The sequence below is a fragment of the Panicum hallii genome, chromosome 9 (genome assembly GCF_002211085.1).
Source record: "Panicum hallii strain FIL2 chromosome 9, PHallii_v3.1, whole genome shotgun sequence".
NCBI lineage: Eukaryota > Viridiplantae > Streptophyta > Magnoliopsida > Poales > Poaceae > Panicum > Panicum hallii.
The window spans coordinates 58,277,232-58,298,865 of record NC_038050.1 but is presented as its reverse complement, the minus strand read 5'-3'; the positions used below and the strand labels follow the sequence as shown (position 1 = coordinate 58,298,865).

The window sequence follows — 21,634 nt, the reverse complement described above, 5'->3', positions numbered from 1 at the left end:
CGGAAACCCACATCGCCGGCCGCCAGGCCCTCTCCTCCTCCTTCTCCCGCCCTCGCCGCCGCCCGAGCGCTCTGTTGGAAGTCCAGGGGGCACGATGAAGGTGGCGATGGGGATCTCTTCTTCTCCAATCCTCCTCCCTCTCCCGTCGAGGCCTCGTGGCGGCGGCCGAGCACCAGCGGCGGGGCACCAGATCCGACCCCTCATGCGGTCATGCCATTTTCGGTGCTCCCGTGGCCGGATCTGGCTGCTCGCAGCCCGCTTCGGGGTCCGTGCGCTGGGCCCGGTCGGGGAGCGGCGGCGGGCGTGCGGGCAGCGTCGGGGCACCGGTTTGGCGGCAGGTGTGCGGGCCTCAGTCGCTCGCGGGGGTGCGGCACGGCGGTGCCGGACCGGCCTCGTAGGGGGGCGCACTACTGGCTCACCGAGGTGCGGGGGCGGCAAGTGCCGGTGCCGGTAGCGAGTGCCGGTGCCGGCGGCGGTGGTCGGAGATGGCCTCGACGTGCGGTGGTGTCACATGAGCGGTGGAGTCAGGTCCGGCCTCATGTGTTGCCTGGTCGGAGGGGGGTGATGGCCGACTCAGCTATGCGATTGCCGCATGCAGCCAACGCGTCGATGCCCCTTCGAAGGGGCTTCCGTGGGCGGCGGGACATCGGCGTTGAATATGATGGATGGCGAGGGGTTCTGCTTCTTGGTCCGACATTCTCGTTAGTGGGGTCTTGGGCGAAAGCCTTAGCGACGGCGACGCTGGTGGGTGCCACTTTCCCTGTTGGGGGCATCGTATCCCTCTCTAGCTTTTTCATCCAAGGGTGAAAACCCTGCGACGGTGGCGCCATCAGCGTCGCTCCCTTCCTGAAGGCGTCGCGTTTGGATTTTCGTCGTGGCTTCGGAGTCTCCTTCGGTGGTTGTGCTTTGCTTCTCGGCGTCTGGTTGTCGCATGGAGGTGGGTCTTGCAATGTGAAGACAGAGCTGTAGCGTCGGGGATGTGGCTCGGCAACGATGACACGCGGCGAGACCCGTCCATCGAAGGCTTGGACTCTACTGGGGGGTTGCAACGGCTGGGGGCGAGGCGTGGGCTCATGTTTGGAAGTCGAAGCTGCTCTTCGCGGGGTGCTTGAGCTTGGCAACGATAACCGGTTGGGAGCGTTTGCTTTGGGGCAGTTGGTGGATGGCTCGTGGGTGGCCTGCCATGGGAAGTCGGAGCTGCTAGCAGCATTGCTTCCATACTCGGCAACGATGATCCATGGCAGTGTGTCGTGTTTACACTCAGCCGCGTCGCGTGGGTTGGTTAGCCTCGCGGATGTCCTATTTGGCATCTCATTCGGCTAACTTTTTTACATAAATTTTTTCATCTTAGTTGAGTGGCGGAGCTCCTACCTTTGTTTAAAAAAATAGTACTATTTAGCGTGACATGGAGTTGGAGCTGTTATCGGCGGAGCCATGCCAAACAGACTCTAAAATCTTTGCACACAAACTCAGACCGTGGAATCGAGCCTGTAATAGGAACATCTAAAATTGTAGTTCGCCTTCAATAATCCAACAAGGCAAGATCTTGGAATCGCGCAAGCTGACTTATCATATTTCTTCATCTTAAATTATTAATCATTTTAGCTTTTCAAAATACATAGTTTTTGCTATTTATCTAAATATATATTTATGTCTAGATGTATAGCAAAGTCTAGGAGCAAGGGAGGAGCTTTTACCGGTCCTGAGACTACCACCCTACAATCTAAGTGGGTCCAAACATACCCGTAGCTTTGCAATAGTATTAGGGTATATTTAGATGTCGATATTAAAGAGTTTGACATTGAATTGAGTTCAATATCAAATCCGGCTCGTATTGGAAATGAGTTACGATACCAAAGTGACTGTTTGGATGTCGATGAATCTATGAGATGGAATTCAACACGCTCCAGCGCATCCATCGTGCTATCCATCACCTTCTCGCGACGCTGGAAGCAGCGGGCGGGCGGTCGTCGAAGGAGCGGCGCAGCCGGCCGTGGCAGCGTGGCGCTGGGAGCAGCGGGCGGGCGGCCTGACGTAGCGCCCAGGCCCACGCGTCGGGTGGCAGCTCGCTCGACTGGTGGATCGGGAGCAGTGCACCCCTCGAGCGGGAGCGGCAGCGCCGCACCAGGACCGGCGGCCCCCAGAGCGGGAGCAGCCCGCTCGACTGGGAGCGACGCGAGGTCCGAGCGAGAGCGGCGCTCCGCAAGAGCGGTGCGGTGGTGGGAGAGCAGAGCGGAGAGGAGGGAGCGGCGTGGGGAGCAGAGCGGCGGCGGAGAAAGCGCCATGGTGACTGAGGCGTGCGGGGAAGAAAGAAGGGGAAATTCCCTGGAAGGCCCTGAAGCAAATGACGCTTCCTTCTATGGCCCTGCAAAACTGAGACGCCCTTCTATGGCCTTCTTTATATTTTTGTGCCCTTCTATGGCCTTCCCGTTACATCTGTTAGGTCAATCTGTTAAGATTTGAGGGTTGAGGTGAGAAGCCAAAATTCTTGGACTGAAATACCCCCTGCTACTCCCACACACAGCCCCGATCCCATCTCCTGATCTTATCCCGTGAGCCTCTCACCCTCTCCTCCAGGCGCGCGCGGAGGGGGCGCCCAGGGGCGGCGCGCGGAGGCGCGGCGCGCGGAGGGGGGGGGTGCGGAGGGGCGGCGCGGCGCGCGGAGGGCCGGCGCCCAGGGGCGCGGCGAGCTGCGGGCGGGCGCGCGGCGCGCGGCGGGCGGTGGGCGGCGGGCGCGCGGGCGGGAGCGCGGCGGGCGGCAGGCGGCGGGCGCGCGGGCGGCAGGCTGCGGGCGCCATGCGGGCGGCGAGAGCTGCGGGCGGGCGCGCGGCGGGCGGCGAGCTGCGGGCGGCGCGCGGCGGGCTGCCGTGTGCCTTGCAAGCCTCCTGTACTACTGCTGCTACACTTAAACTATGGTATTTGATGTACAACTGCTACTACACTTAAACTGGGGGTACTACGGTCTTTTCACAGTCACTTAACTGGGACTTAACTGCAGAAGTAACGGGAGGGCCGTGGAAGGGAACGAAAATAAAAAGGAGGCCACAGAAGAGCGTCTCGGTTTTGCAGGACCATAGAAGGAAGCGTCATTTGCTTCAGGACCTTCCAGGGAATTTCCCCAAGAAAGAAGGGGTGCGGTGAATGCAAGCGAATAAAGAGGGGTTGGGCTTAGAATCGTGGGAAAGGGTGGAAGAGCATGTTGAATACCATTTGACATTTAAACATATTTCCAATACCAATTTCGAGAACATCCAAACAGCTGATATTAGCTGCACTCAAATACCAATTTTAAATTTTAGCCTTCAATATTTACATCCAAATACTACCTTAGTTTCGTTACTCTCACAATGTACGCGGTGGGTTTCGACTTTGAAATTTGAATCCAATCCCTCCGGCTTGGGCAGTTGGGCGTATAGCTGCTCACAGTTGTGTGCCGGTAGACATGATCGAGACTGATGAATCGCATCTGTCTGAACGACAAAGACCGCAAGCAACCCGTGTGCCTTGCAAGGCAATTCTGCGCCGCGCCTACCCGATCCGTGGGCTACTGCGGCCCACGGCACGGACTCGCTCAATGACCGCAATGCAAGCGCCAAAGACAAAATGAAAAAGAATTAGACGTCCACGTACAATCTCCTAGACTACGAAAGCACGCAAGATGTGCATCCGAGTCGCTCCAGCTGTTTGACACAAGTCCGCGGCATGCGTACACGAGCACGGAGCATATGCATGTCCGGTCACGGAGGCTTCACGCGCCCTCCTATACTGTTCCCGGAATTATTAAAAAAAAAGAGATCAGAAGATGAGCACGCAAACTGTGGCTCGTAAAGCCACTCACTCCAGGTACAGACGAACACCATCCATACGACAACAACTCCATTAACACAGGAGCCAACACAGGCACAAACCCTTGATTACATCATTATGGGGAGTACAGTCCAGCAGTTGTAGTTCTAGCACGTACAAGCCTCGATCGATTACGTTTACGCGCATGCTCATCCACATGGCTGGGTCGCAGATTAATCCCCAAAACAACAACTAGTACTAGTAGTAAAACGCAGTACTCACTCACTCGCAGGTCGCAGCATATACTAGCAGGATACACTCGCAGATGGAGAGGAGAGGGCACTGACGCCGGCCGCCGATACGGGACGGGTGATTCAGTGCGCGCGGGGCGCCTTGTTGAAGGAGGCGAGCTCGCGGGTGCTGGTCCAGCCCTGCTCGTACACGACGGCGACGTAGGGCGCGCTCCGCCCCGCGGCGTCCGCGGCGTCGACGTAGAGGCGGTAGTTCATCCCGGCCACCACCTGCTGCTCCCCGCGCACCACGCGGCGGAACCGCAGCCCCTCGCCGGCCAGCCGCGCCCGCTTCGCCTGCCCCAGCGCCCACTCGCCGAGCTCCTGGATGCGCGGGTCGCTCACGTCCGGGATCGCGCTCCACCCGCCCACCCGCGGGCCGGTGCCGCCGCCACCCCCGCCCAGCGCCGCGCGGGCGGGGACGGCGAAGGCGGCGGCTGCGGCGAGGGCGGCGAGGAGGAGGAGGAGGGGGAGGAGGGGTCTGGCCATGGCCGGATCGCGTGGGGGCTTGGGAATTGGGATTGAGTAAGGAAGAGGGGCTTGTCTTGCCTCTCGCGACGGTGGGGGGATCTGGGAGACGTGACTGCTGCTGCATTTAAACCGAGTCTCTGCTTTTCCTTTTCGGTAAGAAAAAATGATTTTTTTTTCTGAAACCGTGTGACGAGGCGACGGGGACGGAGGGATTCCCGTGACGCCTGTCGCCCTCGCCACATGCTCTCGCGCCGTCGCACGCGGAAATCAGGGTGCGCGGCGATGATTGTTGCGTTGCCTCCCCACCGGATGAAGCACATAGATCAATTCAGTGACAAAACTAAACAGTATTCCAGCGTAAAACTGAGGGCACTTCTATAAACATTCAAGCTGCAGCTGCTGAGCGATGTTGATTAGCTTTACCAAAGGCTACGCTCGTCGGATAAAAGTTTGATATGCCTTTGGTAATGCAAGGGGAAAAGAAATATCTTGCCAATAAAATGGACCCATATCTTAGACCCGTTCATAATGTAACAGATATGTCCTGGTTTGATATCTTGATTGTGTTCTTTTGTGATCATCATCCTACTTCTTGGTTGTCTTGCCCTGCTTCTGCTTGGCCACATCACCTACTCTTTGTACTACAACATCTATAGTGTCACACATATATATAGTCAAGCTCTCGCAGTGTTCAGTTGCCACGTGCCCACGCCACTCCTCTCGTGTTTCATATGCGAACTCTTTGCGCCATTCTCACCATCCCTACCTCATGTGTTGCTTTTCCATACCCTTCCGCCCTTCACACACAATGCAAGATAATTGAAGTGGAGGCACTATGGAGGTGACAACACCAAGTCGCGTGCTGAGGAGAGGGGAGGGCTGGCGCCTGGTACGGTGAGCTAGTGGTGGAAGCAGGTTGATATAAGAGAATAAGGGCCAGTTTGGTAGAGCTCCAACTGATCCTGATTCTCTGTGGGAGCTGATTCTTTAAAAGAAATAATTCTGTGGCTGAAGATGATTCTCTTTGATTCTCTAGCATAAACTCTTAAAATCAGGATGGAGAATCACTTCACAGAATCAGGAGAAGCTACTTTTTTCAGCTCCCGGCCTCTTAGTTCATTTCAGAGAATCACTTCTCTCTGAAAAACTGTTTGGCAGAGCTCTTGCTGGATTTAGCAGAGAATCAGCTCTGGGAGCTCTGCCAAACTGGCCCTAAATTAAATTGAGAAGAGAGAGGATCACCAAAATAATTTGAAATAAGCTACAGTGGTCTAATTTATTTTAGATTATTATTTAGATGATCCGTTACATTTTATCCTATTGTACTACAACAATAAGCTAGATTATGTAATATGTGGAGAAAACAAATATACTCCCGGCCATTTTTTTTAAAAAAATAGTGGTAATTACCTCTACTAATATTATATTTTAAAACAGGCAGGCACACTGAAGAGTGAAGAGGCGCTAGACTATATATTTTGCAGCACAAACTAGGATACAGCATATAAAGATCGATGTAGCAAAGATGCCAAGGTGGCTTATTGAAGTCTCGACTCACGACATGGCTACATAAAAGAGCATATCTGCAAGCTTGGATGTCCCCGTAATTGCATCACATAGTTACGGCAACCCAATCGTTAACAGGTGACTCCAAGAAACCGGCCGCCGCCATTCACGTTCCTGGTCAGCGGCTCGCCGGCGCGAAGGACATGAGCTCGCGGGTGTTGGTCCACGCCTGCTCGTACACGAACGCCCCGTACGCCGCGACCGCCCCGTCGGCGTCCGTCGCGTCGAGGACGAGCTTGTAGTTCATCCCGGCCACCACCTGCTGCTCGCCGCCCGTCACCTCGCCGAACCGCAGCCCGTCGTTAGCCAGCCTGGCGTGCTCCGCCACCGCCCAGCCGCCGAGCTCCTGGATGTGCGGGTCGCTCACGTCCTTGATCGGGCTCCACCCGCCGGCGAGCGGCGGCCCCACGCGTGCCGCCACCGCGGCCGGTGTGGCGGCGACCGCGACGGCGGCGAGCAGCAGCGCGGCCAGGCGGAGAGCTCTCTTGGACATGGTTTGGGTGGTTTTGGTTTGTGACCTGCGATGGGGAGGACGTGTCGGGTCGAAGCAGGGGCGCTGGAATTTAACTACGGGACGAGCCGAAATCAGACGAGGATGACGTGGCGGGATCAGCAAGGACATCTGAAGAGAGCCCCTGGTTTCGGCCGACGGCCTCCTGCTGTCCTGCATCTTCTCATATCTATCTTCCTTATTGTCTCTATCCGGCGATTCGGCGGGGATTGGATTTTGTCGCAGATGCAGTGCTGAGCGCTGACTTCTGGTCAAGTCTCTATTTTGATTTGTTTCTCTGCACTTGCCAACAAGATTGAAGTTCTCGATTTTTACTTCGATGAAATTTTAACTACGTTAGGTGAGTGTGCATGTACTGAATAATCGTAAAAATAAAAGATTGGCATGAGAAATGCCACCGATATTTTCTGCCTTCCCAATGTTGCCTCTTCAACATTTTGGAAAGGTATCATTGGAGTGGCAAAAGATTTGAAATTTGGTTATAGGTGGAGTGTAGGTGATGGTTCTAACATTAGATTTTGGGAGTATATCTGGTTTAGTAACTCCCCCTTAGCTGTCCAGTTCTAGGATTTGTACGGTATCTGCAATCAAGTAGGTGTGACTTTGAACAATATCTGGGATGAACATGAGGTCAAACTCACTTTCAGAAGAACCTTTGATGAAGATATGCTTGAAAGATGGTATGAGCTGGTGGAAGTTGTTAGTAGTGTGTCTTATACTTCTGGTGGTGATGCTTTAGTTTGGGTATATAATAGTAATGGAATTTATTCTTCCCTAGTCTCTCTATGCCATTATCAATTTCAAGGGTGTGCAGCCTGTTTTTATCCCTGCAGTGTGGAAAATAACAGTCCCCTAGAGTACGTGTCTTTCTTTGGCTGTTGTCTAATAACAAACTAATGATTGTTGATAACCTGAAAAAACGAGGGGTTGAGAAGCCCCTTTATGTCAATTCTGTAGTGAACCTGAATCTGTCCAGCATCTTTTCTTTGATTGCATTATGGCTAAACAAGCTTGGAACTGTTTGTACGAGTTTAATGGTTTTGCCATTGCCTCTTACACAGATATGGCTAGCAAGTGGATTGCTGAGAAAAAAAAATTAAAGCTATAAACGCTATCTCTGCAGGAGTTGTTTGGTGTTTGTGGCTAATCAGAAGGGCAGAAGTCGTCAGACGTCAAGCTTATTTTTAGAAAACTGTGGATGTGCATGAAGGAGTGGAGACCCCTGCTTCAAATATCTTCAGAGGAGCATATCGACCGATGGTGCAACTCCTTGGAGGTTCGCCTCAAGACCCCTTGGCAATCGCTTCCTGAAGAAGTTCAAGCTGGTGAGCAATCCGTGATCCAAGCTGATTCTTTGGCTGTTGGATATTTTCCTCCGCACAAACTCTGTAATAATGTCGCCTGAACCTGTACCGGCTATTTTCGTCTGAGCTTGCTCTGCTGTGCTGCCAGCTGATCCCGCTGTCTGTAGGGCGCGGCATCTTGCCTGGTTTTTTGTTCGCCTGTGTTTCTAAAAAATAGAAATATGAAAAGGAAAGATTCTATTATCTGTTTTTGTCGAGTCGGATTCGGCACATAACAGGCCAATTTGCCGGACCGAGTTGTCATGCTTCCATCTTTTGAAGTCAGCAGTTCCTTATAGATTGAGAGGTAACCGACCCGACGACTATGTCGTCTCCGTTGCTGACGAGTCCCGGCTCAGTTTGTTGCCGCCGAGAAACGCTCCATGCGAAGATGGAAAAAAAGAAACTGATTTGTGTTTAGTTGTCCGCAACACATAAATCATTTAATATCAATATCAGAAACGACCCACCCAGTCGATGATTACGGCCATCGAGCTCGCCAGGGGATCTTCGTTGATCACCCATACCTGACGCGCCAGCTGTCAGTGTTTTATCGCCAAGCCCACCGAGAGATACTCTTAGCTTGTAGGTAGGGTGTCGCCGAGATCTGGATCTCGAAGGTGCAAGGAACATGAAGCTTTAGACAGGTTCAGACCGTCAAAAGCGTAATACACTATGTTCTGTGTGGTGTTTTGTATTGCCTTAGATGATTGATTGGTTTGGAGGGGGTCCCTGCCCGCACTTATATAGTCTGAGGGGACAGAGTTACAGATATTCTAGCCAGATAGGAGTTTAGGAGTCCTACCTAAATACTACTCAGATAGTTTCCTTCTGTTCCGACTAGTCCTACTCATGGCCGAATAGCCTACAATAGGTATAAAGTACGAGACATGTTACACGCCTCATCCTAGAAAGTCCATACCTATGCCATATGCGCAGTCCAATAGACCCATAGGCCCGGGTTTGACAATACCTTCTTACCTTATAATGTTATTAGTACCTTGAGTCACAAGTGACATTTTAGAGTTATATTAACAATTTCAAGATTTGTTTGCATATCACCCTTTGTGTGTTTGGTGTGGATATTTGAATATATACGTGTAAATTTTTATTGAAACTATTTTATAGAAGTATACTTCTATTATGTTTAACAAATATTTGTAACAAAAATGACTCTTTTATTGTTGTATTTTGATGACCATACAGATGTCTGAAAATAACATTTGTGACCGAAATGAGTAGAATATATACTCCGTATGTATGGACTTGGCTTATTGTTAATAGTAAATCATAGGAGAAGGTGATGTTTTCAGTCTCGGCTTTCTATTTGGATATTAAGAGATGCAATCTACACGTAAGAAATTGTTTTCCACCCATTAGCTAATATGGATAGAAGGAATAGAAAGCATAGAAGACGCGAGTTCACCAACATGATACTCTTCGCTGGTCATAAATAAGAATTGTTTTCCTAAGTCAATAGTTTTAAACCTGAGTTTTTCTATTTCAAAATTTATACATTTAGATTAGTCTCTAAATGTAGTCATGTTCCCTCTATTCAAAACTATAATTCACTTTAGGTTTGTACTAAAACAAACTTTTATAAATTTGATTAAGTTTTCACGAAAAGTACTGACATTTACAATGTCTGTTTAATTAGTTTCATCAAGTCCATTATAAAATATATTTTGATAGTATATTTATCTAGAATTATAGATATTAATATATACCTAAAAACTTAATCAATAATAATTTTATTTTTGATAGTGAGTGAACGAAGATATTATTTTTTTATTTTATTGGAAAGATTTACTAATCCAACCGGTATGTTTCGTTGTCGTGGAGCCCAATCCGGGCTTTTTTCTTATTTTAACATAATCACGTTTAAAGAAAAGAAAAAAAGAGTACCACGTTAGATACTCAGCTCGCCCCGTAGCATCGTTCTACCTGGTGGGTTCATGTGCCTCATAAAACGCACGGTATAAGCTGTTAACTCGTTCAAGTTGTAGAAACTGTTATTCTTATATTCCACAAATAAATTAAGATATCGAAATAGAAATTTGCCGAGATGTCTTGTTGAAATCTGTTAACTCGAGCTACGACAAGAGCATATCATAGCTTAGTCACTCTACGTCTCTACCCAGTCGTCACTCCTGGCACCGGCCGGCCATCCCGGCCACGTTCCTGGTCATCATTTGGCCGGCGCGCGCGCGAAGGACGTGAGCTCGCGGGTGTTGGTCCGCTCCTGCTCGTACACGACCGCCCCGTAGTCCGCCACGCCCCCGCTGGCGTCGGCCGCGTCGAGGAAGAGCTTGTAGTTCACCCCGTCCACGACCTGCTCCTGGGCGCTCGTCACCTTGCCGAACCGCAGGCCGCCGTTCGCCCGTCTGGCGTACTCCGCCACCGCCCAGCTCCCGAGCTCCTGGATGTGGGGTTCGCTCACGTCACTGACGGGGCTCCACCCGCAACGGGGTGCGCGCGTCGCCGCTGCCGGCGCCGCGGCGGCGGCTGCGGCGGCGAGCAGGATCGCAGCTAGGAGAGCTCTCACGGACATGGTTATCTGGGAGGCCAGTTCTCTGCTTGTGACTTGCGAGGAGGGCGTGTCGGGTCGAAGGCACGAAGCGGGACGCTGGAATTTAACGAGGGGGGTCGAAATCTCAAATCTTCTTCAGGACGGTCCGGCAAGCCCCTGGTTGTCACGATTCTCAAAGACTCGAACAATATCTTCGTATTATCTCTATCCGGCGAGTAGGACCTCGCAGGTATAGATATCTAAGGGATAGAGAAAAATGATGGAACAATTGTATAAGATTTTTTTAACCTATGATGATGACAGGGAGTAAATAATTTTAATTTCCATGTGAATCATCTCATGCTCTTCACGGTGAATTTTTGTAGTTTCAACGTACCCTGCTAAAATTCTTCGGACGTCGGATGCTTGCGTGAGCAGTAGGGATGCAAGTGGGTATCCAATGATATTTTCTGGATCAACTAAATAATTGCATACTACCTTATTTTATTTTTTCTCCTAAATTAATTACGCATAATACCATTCTAGTTCATTTTATCAAAATTTTAAATCGATCCAATAATAATATAAAATAAATATAACTTGCATCACTGGTGAGCAGCGATACCAGAAGCTTGATCAAAACTCAGAAAACCAATTATTCATAACAGAGACTCTTTTATATTGAACCTTATAATCCCAAGATGTGCAATACAGCACTTCATTTGTTACACCGCGGGTGATCGCAGCTCTTGATTAAGATTAACCCTAATCGATCTCAAAATCCATGTAACCAGAAACGGGCAGCCCACGCCAGTACGCCACCACCACACGGCGAGTACACGTCCCGGATCATCAGTTCGCCGCCTCGAACGCCAGCAGCCGCCGGGTCTTGGTCCACTCCTGCTCGTACACCGCCGCCCCGTACGTCGCGCTCTTCCCGGCGGCGCCGCTGGTCGCCTCGATCAGCAGCATGTAGTTCATCCCGGACACGACCTGCTCGTCGCCGCTCACCACCTTGACAAAGCGCAGCCCGTCGTTGGCCTGCCTGACGTGCTCCGACACCGCCCACCCGCCCAGCTCCTGGACGTGGGGGTCGTTCACGTCCTTGATCGGCCTCCACCCGCCGACGATTATCGGCGCCGGCGCCTCGCGCGCCGCTGCAGCGGGGGCGACGGAGCACAGCGCGATTACTGCAGCAGCGGCGGCGGCGATGAGCAGGGAGGAGCTGATGGCCTTCATGGTCAAGGAATATCTCTCGTTTCTTGGAGAGGTTTGGGAGTTGGTTCCAAATGACTTGTGTAGTTGTGTTGGTGTTGGCAGGGTAGGAGGGGCCAAAGTGGATCTTAAGTAGACACTGGATGTCAGCAGGGTGAACACTCAAGAATATATGTTTCTCAGCACAATTCTGGCAGTCTTTAAATCCTGCTAAATATATCCTTTCTGTACTATTTAATAGCTGCTTATTATAATCCTTTTACCATCATTTTATTATATGCGCTACGTACGGCTAATATCTATTAATAATTACTCAATTCACTGGCAAAAGAGAAATAGTAGTAAATTAATTCGTTGATTCGTTGATAGTAGTAAATTAATTCGTTAATTGGTTGCTAAAACAGATCCGTAGCATTATAAGTAACTAGTTATGGTAGCTCTACATGTGGCTAGCTTTTTGTAAACAACTAAATTGTTGATTTTTGAACGAACAATTTTAGCAGTATATTATTTACAAATTTCAGTTGCTATTACCATTTATGACAATCCTAAAACTAGACACACCATTCAAGGGTGCATCCAGAAGAGATAACTCGATGTATAAACATTACTATTGTTTTTGAACAATTGAACCAAACCTCTCGATTTGTGGGGATAATTACTTACTTGCCACTAAAGGAATTTACAATCCCTTGTTTGCAATCAGTGTGTTGATGACACATGGGACCCACTTTCATCATTGACCAGTGACAAACTCTGAGTTGTGCAAATTTGCAATGGCGAGAAAAGAATTAGAGATCAGGAACTTTAAACTTCGGTTATTGGAACTAGGATTCGGATCTTTTCAACTTGGCGTATTAAGTTGGTTTGAGTTCCTTCTTGGAGATTCAATGAGGGATTTATTAGATGATACAAATTTACAGAGTGGGACTTCAAATTGAGACAAACAAATCAAGCTCTGAAACTTGCAGCGGCGTAGAAAACTTTAATTTTAGAGATTTATCAATTTCAGAACTTCTAACTAAAATTTAACTCGTAATTCATGAACTTTTATCTGCCGTCCATATACCGTAATTTCAATTGTCAGCTCGGGAAACCTTAATTTTCTGAGCACAAAATTGTCTCCAATTCATGATGTCCATATTGTTGGGCAGCATACAACTACGACCAATTAGGTTTTGTGGGATCTTGTGGCAACAATGAACTATTCGAATTGATCTGACCATGGTGGTAAGTCTCTTGGCATGCCTCTACAACTATGACATGCCATAAGCATACTAATGGTGGTGCATCCGTGATCAGCTGAACTTTATTATTTTACTTGGATGTCCTACGATCTAAATCATTTTTATCTGGACGTACCTATTCAATGATTATTTATTTGGGCATACAAATGAGGGAATAATCTTCGAGTGGGAATTTTCCTCATGAAATTTAATGAACGCAATGAGTTTTTCATGCATGTTTGTTGATGTTGCAAACAATGATTTTTAAAGTTGTTGAAGTTGTTTTTGTGCATTGCGTCAAACCATTAGAGCGTCTGACTTGGAATTCCCATTGAATGTCTGGGTGCTTGCAGAAAAATTGTGCATTTATTCTTAACTGTGCCTAATAGGAATTTAGATAAGAACTGTTTGCATAGAGAAAATCTTACAAAACTGGTCTATGTAGTGGAATAAATTAATTGCGTTGAAACTTCTCTTGATATATCTCAATAGTGATTACACAACAAGCTAAGTGACATTAATGTATTGGGCGTTTGGTTTGAGGAATGGAATGAACCACCCTTCTTACTCATTTGATTTCTAGTTTGATTTATGGAATGGAATTGGTTGATACATACTACTTGTATGCATATAACTTAAGTATAAAGATGTATAACCCATCTCGGGCAAGGTGATTGTTTGCTATATCAAGATAGTGAGGAAGAAACCTTCGTCCATCTTTTCCTACGTTCATTTTTTGGCAAAGAATGATGGATGATCTTAAACCTGCAGCATCAAACTGATGAACCATTCATAATCTTGAAGTAATTCAGAATTGAATTCAGCCTCCCTTTCTTCATAGACATTATTGTTCTTATGAGTTCGTGAATCTGGATGGAGAAAAATGATCTCATTGTTAGGGGGGGTCCCACAATAGCATCTTGCAGAACTCACTTCAGGAAGGAATTTGCTCTAGTTATTCTTCAAGCAAAGAATCATTTTAAGCATTAGATGACTCAATGGCTAGAAAAAGTTATGTAACCTTTCTTATTTCTTCATTCCTTGAGTTTTTTTTCCCATGTAAAACTTCTTCTTTCTTTCTTACTAACATATCATATTCAGTAGAAGGCAACTGTTGAATGATTTTAACTGAAAAGTGACCCATATAAATTAGGAAAGGGAAAAGTTCGGTTTACACTCTCGAACTATCGTAAAAGTCCGATTTTCAACTTCAACTACAAAACCGGGTAACATAGGCCATCCAACTATCGAAACCGTGCAAATTTGACCCTTTGGATGGTTTCAAAAGTGGTTTTTTATTTTGTAAAAATTTAAAATATACAATTTTAAACTAAAAATTCATAAGTAATTCATTTTAAATAAAAAATACAAAATGGGTATAATTTTTTTTCTAAAAATGTAATCTATCTGTTGACACTCTACTTGCCAGTTATTTGGATCTATTTTTTTATATTCATAGTATTTGGTTACTTGTAGTTATGCCTATTATTTTTGAATAAATAAGTTTTCAATAGAGCAATAATAGATAGGTTATATTTTTTAAAAAAATTTGATACTACTTTCATATTTTTCTAATTTAAAATGGATTATTTTTAATTTTTTAGATCTAATTAGAATTTTTTTTATTTTTTAAAAAATTACAAAACCACCTTTGAAATCACCCAAAAGGCCAAATTTGCACGGTTTCGATAGTTGCGTGTCTTATGTTATCCGGTTTTGTAGTTCAAGGTTGAAAATCGGACTTTTGCGATAGTTCGAGAGTGTAAACTGGACTTTTCGCATTAGGAAATAATCTGTATTATAAAAGGTCTTAGTGTGATGGTTGCAAACCTAAAATAATTACAATTGGGTTGAAATACCCTCTCAACTCCCTATCAATATTTATATGTGTTATATGAATGAGTTTGGGTTGGGTTGAAATACCCTCTCATCTCCCTTCAAATATTTATATGTGTACAAGAACTAATTGTACTGGCGCATACTTGTTGCCGTGTACTGTTGCTTCATGAGGCCATGCATGTGCACTAGTGGATATTTTATTGGCATAAGAGAACGTATGAAACTGAAGGCTTATATATTAGCCACTACGTTTGCCATTCTAATAAAGATACAGATTTCTTCATATTCTTCATAATACTACTAGCGTTACATTTTAGTTTAAATTGTAATAAATGAGATCATATATGTTCCTCATAAACTGGTCATTATGTTTTGCTTTCATCAATAAGGGGAGCATGAGTTTTTTTTTCCTTTGTGTTTTAACCCGTTTGAGTTCACCTTTCCTAATCTGTCTCCCTCTGTGAGCTATGACGACATGTCCAATACTCCCATTTGATGAGACACGGTGGATCATCCGAATTCGCCGGATTTTCGATGAGGAGATCGAGCTCGGTGAGGACCAGCCAATCTGCGTATTTGACGTCCCCAAGCCTCTGCTGTGTACTAGACCTGAAGCTTACATCCCTCAATTGGTGGCCCTTGGCCCTTACCACCATTGCCGCGAAGAACTGGGTGACATGGAGAGGTACAAGCTCTCGGCGGCGAAGAGAGCCCAGAGCCACCTCCCAGCCACGGATTTTCAACAGCTTGTCGCCGTCTTCACGAAACTAGAGCACCTGATTCGTGCTCACTACCACAGGTCAGTTACACATAGACATAGCTACCTTAATTTCATTCATACTCCAAGGATTCCTGATTTCCTTCTTTCTCTAGGCATCTCAATCTGAGCAACGAGACGCTAGGATGGATGATGGCGATCGACGTGTCCTTCCTTCTCGAGTTCCTGCAGACTTTCAGCAAGAACAGCAGCCAGAGGGCACTGCAGAGGATCCCGTCCAGGATGTCGCATCTGGTCGATCCCTCTCGCAGGACATCCTCGCACAGCATGCTGCTACGGGACATGGTGATGCTAGAGAACCAGGTCCCTCTCTTTCTGCTCCTGAAGGCGCTCGAGACCCGGGGCTCGTCGGCGCAGCCCGTGCTGAGCTCCATGATGACCGGGTTCTTCCAGGAGGTATCCACGTTCAGAGGAATTGGCTGTCCGTGCACCGACGTCAACCGGCACGCCCACCTGCTGGATTTCCTGTACTCTAACATGGTGCCTGGGTGTACTGAAGAATCCCATGGCGCTACGGGGGAAGCCGGAGACGAGTCACGCCACAGACATGATCGCAGGAAGAGGACACTGAACTCAGCCATGGAGTTGCTTGTCAGGCGCGGTTCAAAGATCATGTCCGTGGTGATAGATTTCATGCTGAGGTTTCTGCTAAAGTTTATAGCTAGCCTTCCTTGCCTCTCAATACTCGGAGAGCCCATCGAGCAGCTGACGCAGCAAGCGTCCGAACCAAGAGGCGCATCAGGTGCTCAGAACAAGGACACATCTCCCCTGCTTGAAGAGATCGCAGTGCCATCTGTCGCGGAGCTAGCGTACACCGGCGTTAGGTTCTGCCCAACGGTCGGCGACCTCTCCATGATCGACTTCTGCCCGGCGACGGCGACGCTGCACCTGCCGGTGATCGGCGTCGATATCAACAGCGAGGTCGTCCTGCGGAACCTGGTGGCGTACGAGGCGTCGGTGGCCGCCGGGCCGCTGGTCCTGGCGCGCTACGTGGAGCTGATGAACGGGATCATCGACACCGAGGAGGACGCCCGGGTGCTGAGGGAGTGCGGCGTCATCCTGAACCACCTCAACAGCGACCAGGAGGTGGCCGAGCTGTGGAACGGCATGACGAGGTCGGTGAGGCTGACGAGGGTGCCGGCGCTGGACAAGGTGATCGACGACCTGAACAGGCACCACGGCGGCTGCTGGAAGGTGAGGGTCAGGACGTTCGTGAGGGCGCACGTCCTCGGATCGAGGGAGCTGCTCGCCTGCGTCGCCGTGGTTCTGCTGGTGCTCTTCATCGGACTCCAGGCGTTCTGCGTCGTTCGTGGCTGCGTCCCTGTCTCGTACGGGATGGCCAGCAGAAAAATCGGTGCCTGATGAACAACTCCTATGGTATCTGCAAATTTCACCGTGCAAGCAGAAAGCGATCCTGTCAGAAACCATTAGCATTTCGCACAACGAGCTTCCTACCAATAAGGCAATGATCAATTGCTCTGTACCGTCTACCAACTGTGGATCCACGGCTCCCAATAGTCCGATTCATGCGCGCACCACGGTTCCAAAGGTTTGTTTCCTTTTTTGCCAGTTTGCCACCTACGTATGTAAATGCAAAGATTTGGTTCATGACTTGAAACTTGCATAATTAACTAGAACGTTTTGCTCCCTTACGATATCTACTCTCTAGGTAAACTAAATCAGACTCCGCGGTCGATAACTTCATCAAAATCTTCTAAATTTCAATAAACTGTGCTTAGGTAAGTATTTGTGGTTTTAGGTGATTGAGCGTTAAGAAGTTCCAGGCAATTAAAACTTTTGTAAAATTGTTACTTTTATATAGGACAGTCAATGACACGTGTTGTCAAATACCCGAATACACCCTAATCATACTTTAGCCCTTTCGGATGCAACTAATACATCCCAAATTGCGAGTTGCTATATTCTGCACCTCATTTTACATAGTGTGACTAATTAGTTAGAAGATGTGAAACCAATCTTTAACTTATGGTCCATTTACGAAATTTTCACTTTACGAGAGGAGTATAAATATCATGTATAGTTATATGAATATGGATTTATGGACCGTTGATTTTGGATGGTGGCAACTATAAATTCAATTATGGTCTAAAAACTTTAACAATAATCCAAATTCAAGAAAAGCCCACCTTTACAATTGCAGTTTAGTTCCAACATTTCCTAATTATAATTATAATTATAATTTTTTAAATTTAGAATCATTTATGGAACATAATCATACTTCACAAGTTATAATTTTCTTAGCATTAAACTAATGGATGCCTAGTTCTCTCTCACATACTCTGTATTCTATTTTCGTGCTATCGGTAAAGAGAATTGAGAAAAAGAAAATTAAAAAACCATAACAAAAGGGGCAAAGGTAATGGACGGGAGCAATGAAAAAGGGGAATAAAATAAAATCCCCTCAAATAGCCTGACCACGGGACCTTCGTTTGCTTCGTCCTCCTCCGGTCGACGCCCCCCACCTTTGCCGCTTCTCTGTTCCATCCAAAAACCCTAGCAAAACCACTGCTCGAAATCCCCATTCCCTCCACTCCGCTTCCCTCCCAAAATTTCGAACCCCAAATCGAAGCTACCTAATCATCCGCCAGCGCTCACCTACCCCACATTGATTCGAAGAACCGCTCCAATTTTGAAGTCGACCGTCCAGTCCAATCTCACCACCCAATTTTTCCTTAAAAAAAAATAAAAAAAAGTATTCGCCACCCGCCGGCACCCCTCCACACTACAAATCCCGCCAGCATGTGCTCCATTTTCGCGATGAGATCCCTCCTAGCTGCTGCCGCTGCCGCCTCGGCCCCCACCGTCCTCCGCGCCGGCGCTTTCCCACCGCGGCCGCCACTCCTGTCTCTACCTTTCCGCCGGGGTCACGCCGCCGGAAACATGCTGGGCACGGCGAGGTCAGTCCCTGCGGCGGCCCAGTCGCGAATCGGCGGCGGCGGCTCGGCGATAGAGGCCCGGGCGGTCCAGTCCGGCGAGATCCATGTCATCGTTGGCCCCATGTTCGCCGGCAAGACCACCGCGCTCCTCCGCCGGGTTCAGGCCGAGGCCGGCAGTGGAAGGTACGAAACGCTGGCGACGCCGCGCATCTGCCTTTGTGCTTGATTGTTTCGCTGACTGTGTGGCCCCTCCTGCCAGTGACCCTCTTCCTTTCCCGAGTTTTGGCTAAGACGTCTTCAAAGGTTTTGCTACAAAGTATATATAAAAAAATGTTTTGCTACAAAGAAAAATCAAAGGCGAATAATATAGTTGATGGCAGGATGTTGCTGCTATTTATGAACTTGCGTTTGTCAATGCCTTGCTGTGGAAGCCGTGTATTTGTCATGGTCTTGACTGTCCAGTGATGACATGGTCCATAATCTTAGCATATGTTGTACAGACAATCCCATAGATTCAACTAGTCAAGGAGAGGTTAGTTTAAGAAGAACTGCTGTTACGAATGAGCTTCTTGCCTTCTTGGATAGGCAAAGACTCTGCTGTTTCCTGGTGTCCCAAATTTCGGGTGTTTGTTCTGCAAATTTCCATGCCAGTTGAAACTGGAAGTTAGCTTGTTAGTTTGATCACTGTCAGGGCAGTTCTAGAGAAGTCTGATATGAAGCCATGCTGTGAGGTTTACTGTTATTGTGTTGAAAATTATGTTCAGACATGTAATTCTATATGATATGATGTATATGTGGAAAAAAATTATTTGATTTCATTGACTGCTTCTTTATCTTGGATTAAAGTTGTTTCTTTCTGACCTTTTCACGCTGCCATTGTAGGACTGTGGCGCTCATAAAGTCTGACAAAGACAACCGCTATGGATTGGATTCTGTTGTCACTCATGACGGTACAAAGATGGCATGCTGGGCCTTATCAGAGCTGTCAAGTTTCCATGAAAAATTAGGAATTGAGGCCTACGATAAGGTTGGGTCAAACACATGGTCTCTAAATTTACATGCCTATGTCATATACCATGAACTGTACTGCCATGCGTATATTTTGAATAGTTCAGATTGGTGCTTCAAGCTGTATTTCATAGTGTCCATCAGTCACTTTCTTGAAGAATCGCGATGGTAAATTGAACTGGTGATTCTTTTGAGAGTATGGTACACATAATTTGGAGTAACTCACAACTTAAAACTCAAGCAAGTTCTACAGAACCACATTGTGATAATCTACTATAGCTTAAATATCTTACGAGTTAATTCTGAATTTTTAACGACCCACCAAGAACATCTAGCAGACAGACTGTCGTTTCACATGATATCATCAAATTTAGTGCTCTTAGGAGACATGCTAGGTGCCAACTTGTCAGCCAGTTGCAGGATATTTTTGCACTCATCATGTGACTAAAGAGCAGAGTTTCTGTAAGAAAAGGAAAGATATGTTCATACTTCAATAGTGGCACATGTAGCAATTCCTGGCTAATGAGTGACATTTCTTGAAGTCAAACCAAAAGTCCTATCCTGTGAGCTGTGTTAAAGCATGGCATGCTATCAGTTCCCTTTCTGTGTTTTCTTTCTAAGTGATGCTTTAGGTTTGTCAGGTGAGTTGGCCATTTTCTTACTTTTATTCTACTGCAAATTTGAGTGCTGATATATATAATTTTCTGTAGTATTCCAGATGAAAAAGAAACTAGTTCATTTGTTGTCAACGTGCCTTTGGTTTGTAAGATTTTTTATCACATATAGTTATAAAGATAATGCATAATGTGCTTATCCAAAACGATATACGTTCAGAATGTTCTTATCCAAAATGATACATGTTTATAATGAGAGTCTGTGATAAGCAGCCTTGAGTCTTGTTGAGATGTTAGCTGTTGGTCTTACTGTGCAGTGTGCACATGGCATGGCTATGGAAATAGGCTCTTTTGTTCTCTAGGCAATCTGTAAGTTGCTGAAACTGGTTTGTGCAGGTAGATGTTATAGGTATTGATGAAGCCCAGTTCTTTGATGATCTTTACGATTTCTGCTGTAAAGCTGTGGACCGTGATGGAAAAATTGTAGTTGTTGCAGGGCTAGATGGTGACTACAAAAGGTACTTTTATGAGTTTTTAGTTACTAGTTAGATTTGATTTGACCAGCCTATCTAAGCTATATATACCCAGGTAATTTTAGATGGTTTGGATGCAGAATATTTTCACATTGAATATTATGCCACATTTGGATTTGATGATTGTGGTCTTGATAGGAAAAAGTTTGGCTCAGTTCTGGATATTGTTCCTCTGGCTGACTCAGTCACCAAGCTAACAGCACGGTGTGAGCTGTGTGGCCGCCGGGCATTCTTCACATTGAGGAAGACACAGGAAACTAAGACTGAACTAATTGGAGGAGCTGATGTTTATATGCCCGTGTGTAGACAACACTACATGGATGGGCAGGTTGTTATAGAGGCCACAAGGATTGTACTGGACCTTGGCAGATCCACCGTGACAGCGCAAGCTCTGAAATAGGTCAATCCTTGATACTTGGCATCTTGACTTCTGTGTACAAGTATGCGGTGTGTAACAATTAATCATTATATCAGTTCCTCATGAAGACACTTACCATCTATACTATTTGGTGTCTGCCCGAAATGTTATAGTTGGTGAAAAGCTAATGGCATGGAGATGCAGACAATTTCGAGGGAAGCTCAAGGAGTGTATCCCACAGAACACAATTGAGCAGACTGTAAATATTAATCAGTTTGGATGTTAAATGCTAACATTCATGTCTTTTACTTCAATAGACTGCAAAATTGGCATTGTGGTGTTTAACTAGTATAATCAGATGCTCTGAATTGTTATTTCACTGCCCTCGTCGTCTTACGTTGTGCAATCAAAATAAACAGTCTCCCTGGCACTGGGGCTTTTTCAGGTTTGGATTTATATTACTCCTCATGGGCCTCCTTTGTTTGAGCTTATGGTTGATTTTGAAAGCTCGATTTTGAAAAATTCAAAAGAGATGATCTCGAGAATCGAGAATCCAGCTGATTATGGATTTTTGATTCTAGAGTCATCTGACTTTTAGATTTATCAAAATTGAGCCTTTAAAATTGGCTATAAGCTCAAACAAACAGGGCCATGGTTGAACATGTAGCCACTAGCAATGAGCCTCAGTCT

The 21,634-nt window shown here is 46.9% G+C and overlaps 6 protein-coding genes across 7 annotated transcripts; 2 read left to right on the top strand and 4 right to left on the bottom strand.

The window, feature by feature from the left end:
- Positions 1-3,844: 3,844 nt before the first annotated feature.
- LOC112876549 (cysteine proteinase inhibitor 8-like) lies at positions 3,845-4,652 on the bottom strand. The gene has a single exon (XM_025940680.1). It carries the CDS (start codon positions 4,563-4,565, stop codon positions 4,161-4,163), a length of 405 nt encoding a protein of 134 aa, XP_025796465.1. The 5' UTR covers positions 4,566-4,652; the 3' UTR covers positions 3,845-4,160.
- Positions 4,653-5,994: 1,342 nt separating this feature from the next.
- LOC112877253 (cysteine proteinase inhibitor 8-like) lies at positions 5,995-6,741 on the bottom strand. The gene has a single exon (XM_025941495.1). The coding sequence runs from the start codon at positions 6,733-6,735 to the stop codon at positions 6,232-6,234; it is 504 nt and encodes a 167-aa protein (XP_025797280.1). The 5' UTR covers positions 6,736-6,741; the 3' UTR covers positions 5,995-6,231.
- Positions 6,742-10,155: 3,414 nt separating this feature from the next.
- Positions 10,156-10,518, bottom strand: LOC112873229 (cysteine proteinase inhibitor 8-like). The gene has a single exon (XM_025936238.1). It carries the CDS (start codon positions 10,516-10,518, stop codon positions 10,156-10,158), a length of 363 nt encoding a protein of 120 aa, XP_025792023.1.
- A 705-nt stretch (positions 10,519-11,223) lies between these two features.
- Positions 11,224-11,715, bottom strand: LOC112873228 (cysteine proteinase inhibitor 8-like). Its single transcript, XM_025936237.1, has one exon. It carries the CDS (start codon positions 11,713-11,715, stop codon positions 11,329-11,331), a length of 387 nt encoding a protein of 128 aa, XP_025792022.1. The 3' UTR covers positions 11,224-11,328.
- A 3,508-nt stretch (positions 11,716-15,223) lies between these two features.
- Positions 15,224-16,896, top strand: LOC112873227 (putative UPF0481 protein At3g02645). The gene is made up of 2 exons (XM_025936235.1): positions 15,224-15,555; positions 15,630-16,896. The coding sequence occupies exons 1-2, from the start codon at positions 15,224-15,226 to the stop codon at positions 16,894-16,896; spliced, it is 1,599 nt and encodes a 532-aa protein (XP_025792020.1).
- Positions 16,897-17,967: 1,071 nt separating this feature from the next.
- Positions 17,968-21,323, top strand: LOC112878342 (thymidine kinase-like). Of its 2 annotated transcripts, XM_025942798.1 has the most exons (5): positions 17,968-18,614; positions 19,314-19,458; positions 20,450-20,571; positions 20,725-20,986; positions 21,118-21,323. In XM_025942798.1, exons 1-4 carry the CDS (start codon positions 18,295-18,297, stop codon positions 20,984-20,986), a joined length of 849 nt encoding a protein of 282 aa, XP_025798583.1. In that variant the 5' UTR covers positions 17,968-18,294; the 3' UTR covers positions 21,118-21,323. The 2 variants fall into 2 exon arrangements, with proteins under 2 accessions (XP_025798583.1, XP_025798582.1); XM_025942797.1 differs by having other exon boundaries at positions 17,970-18,614; positions 20,725-21,323.
- The last annotated feature ends 311 nt before the right edge of the window (positions 21,324-21,634 follow it).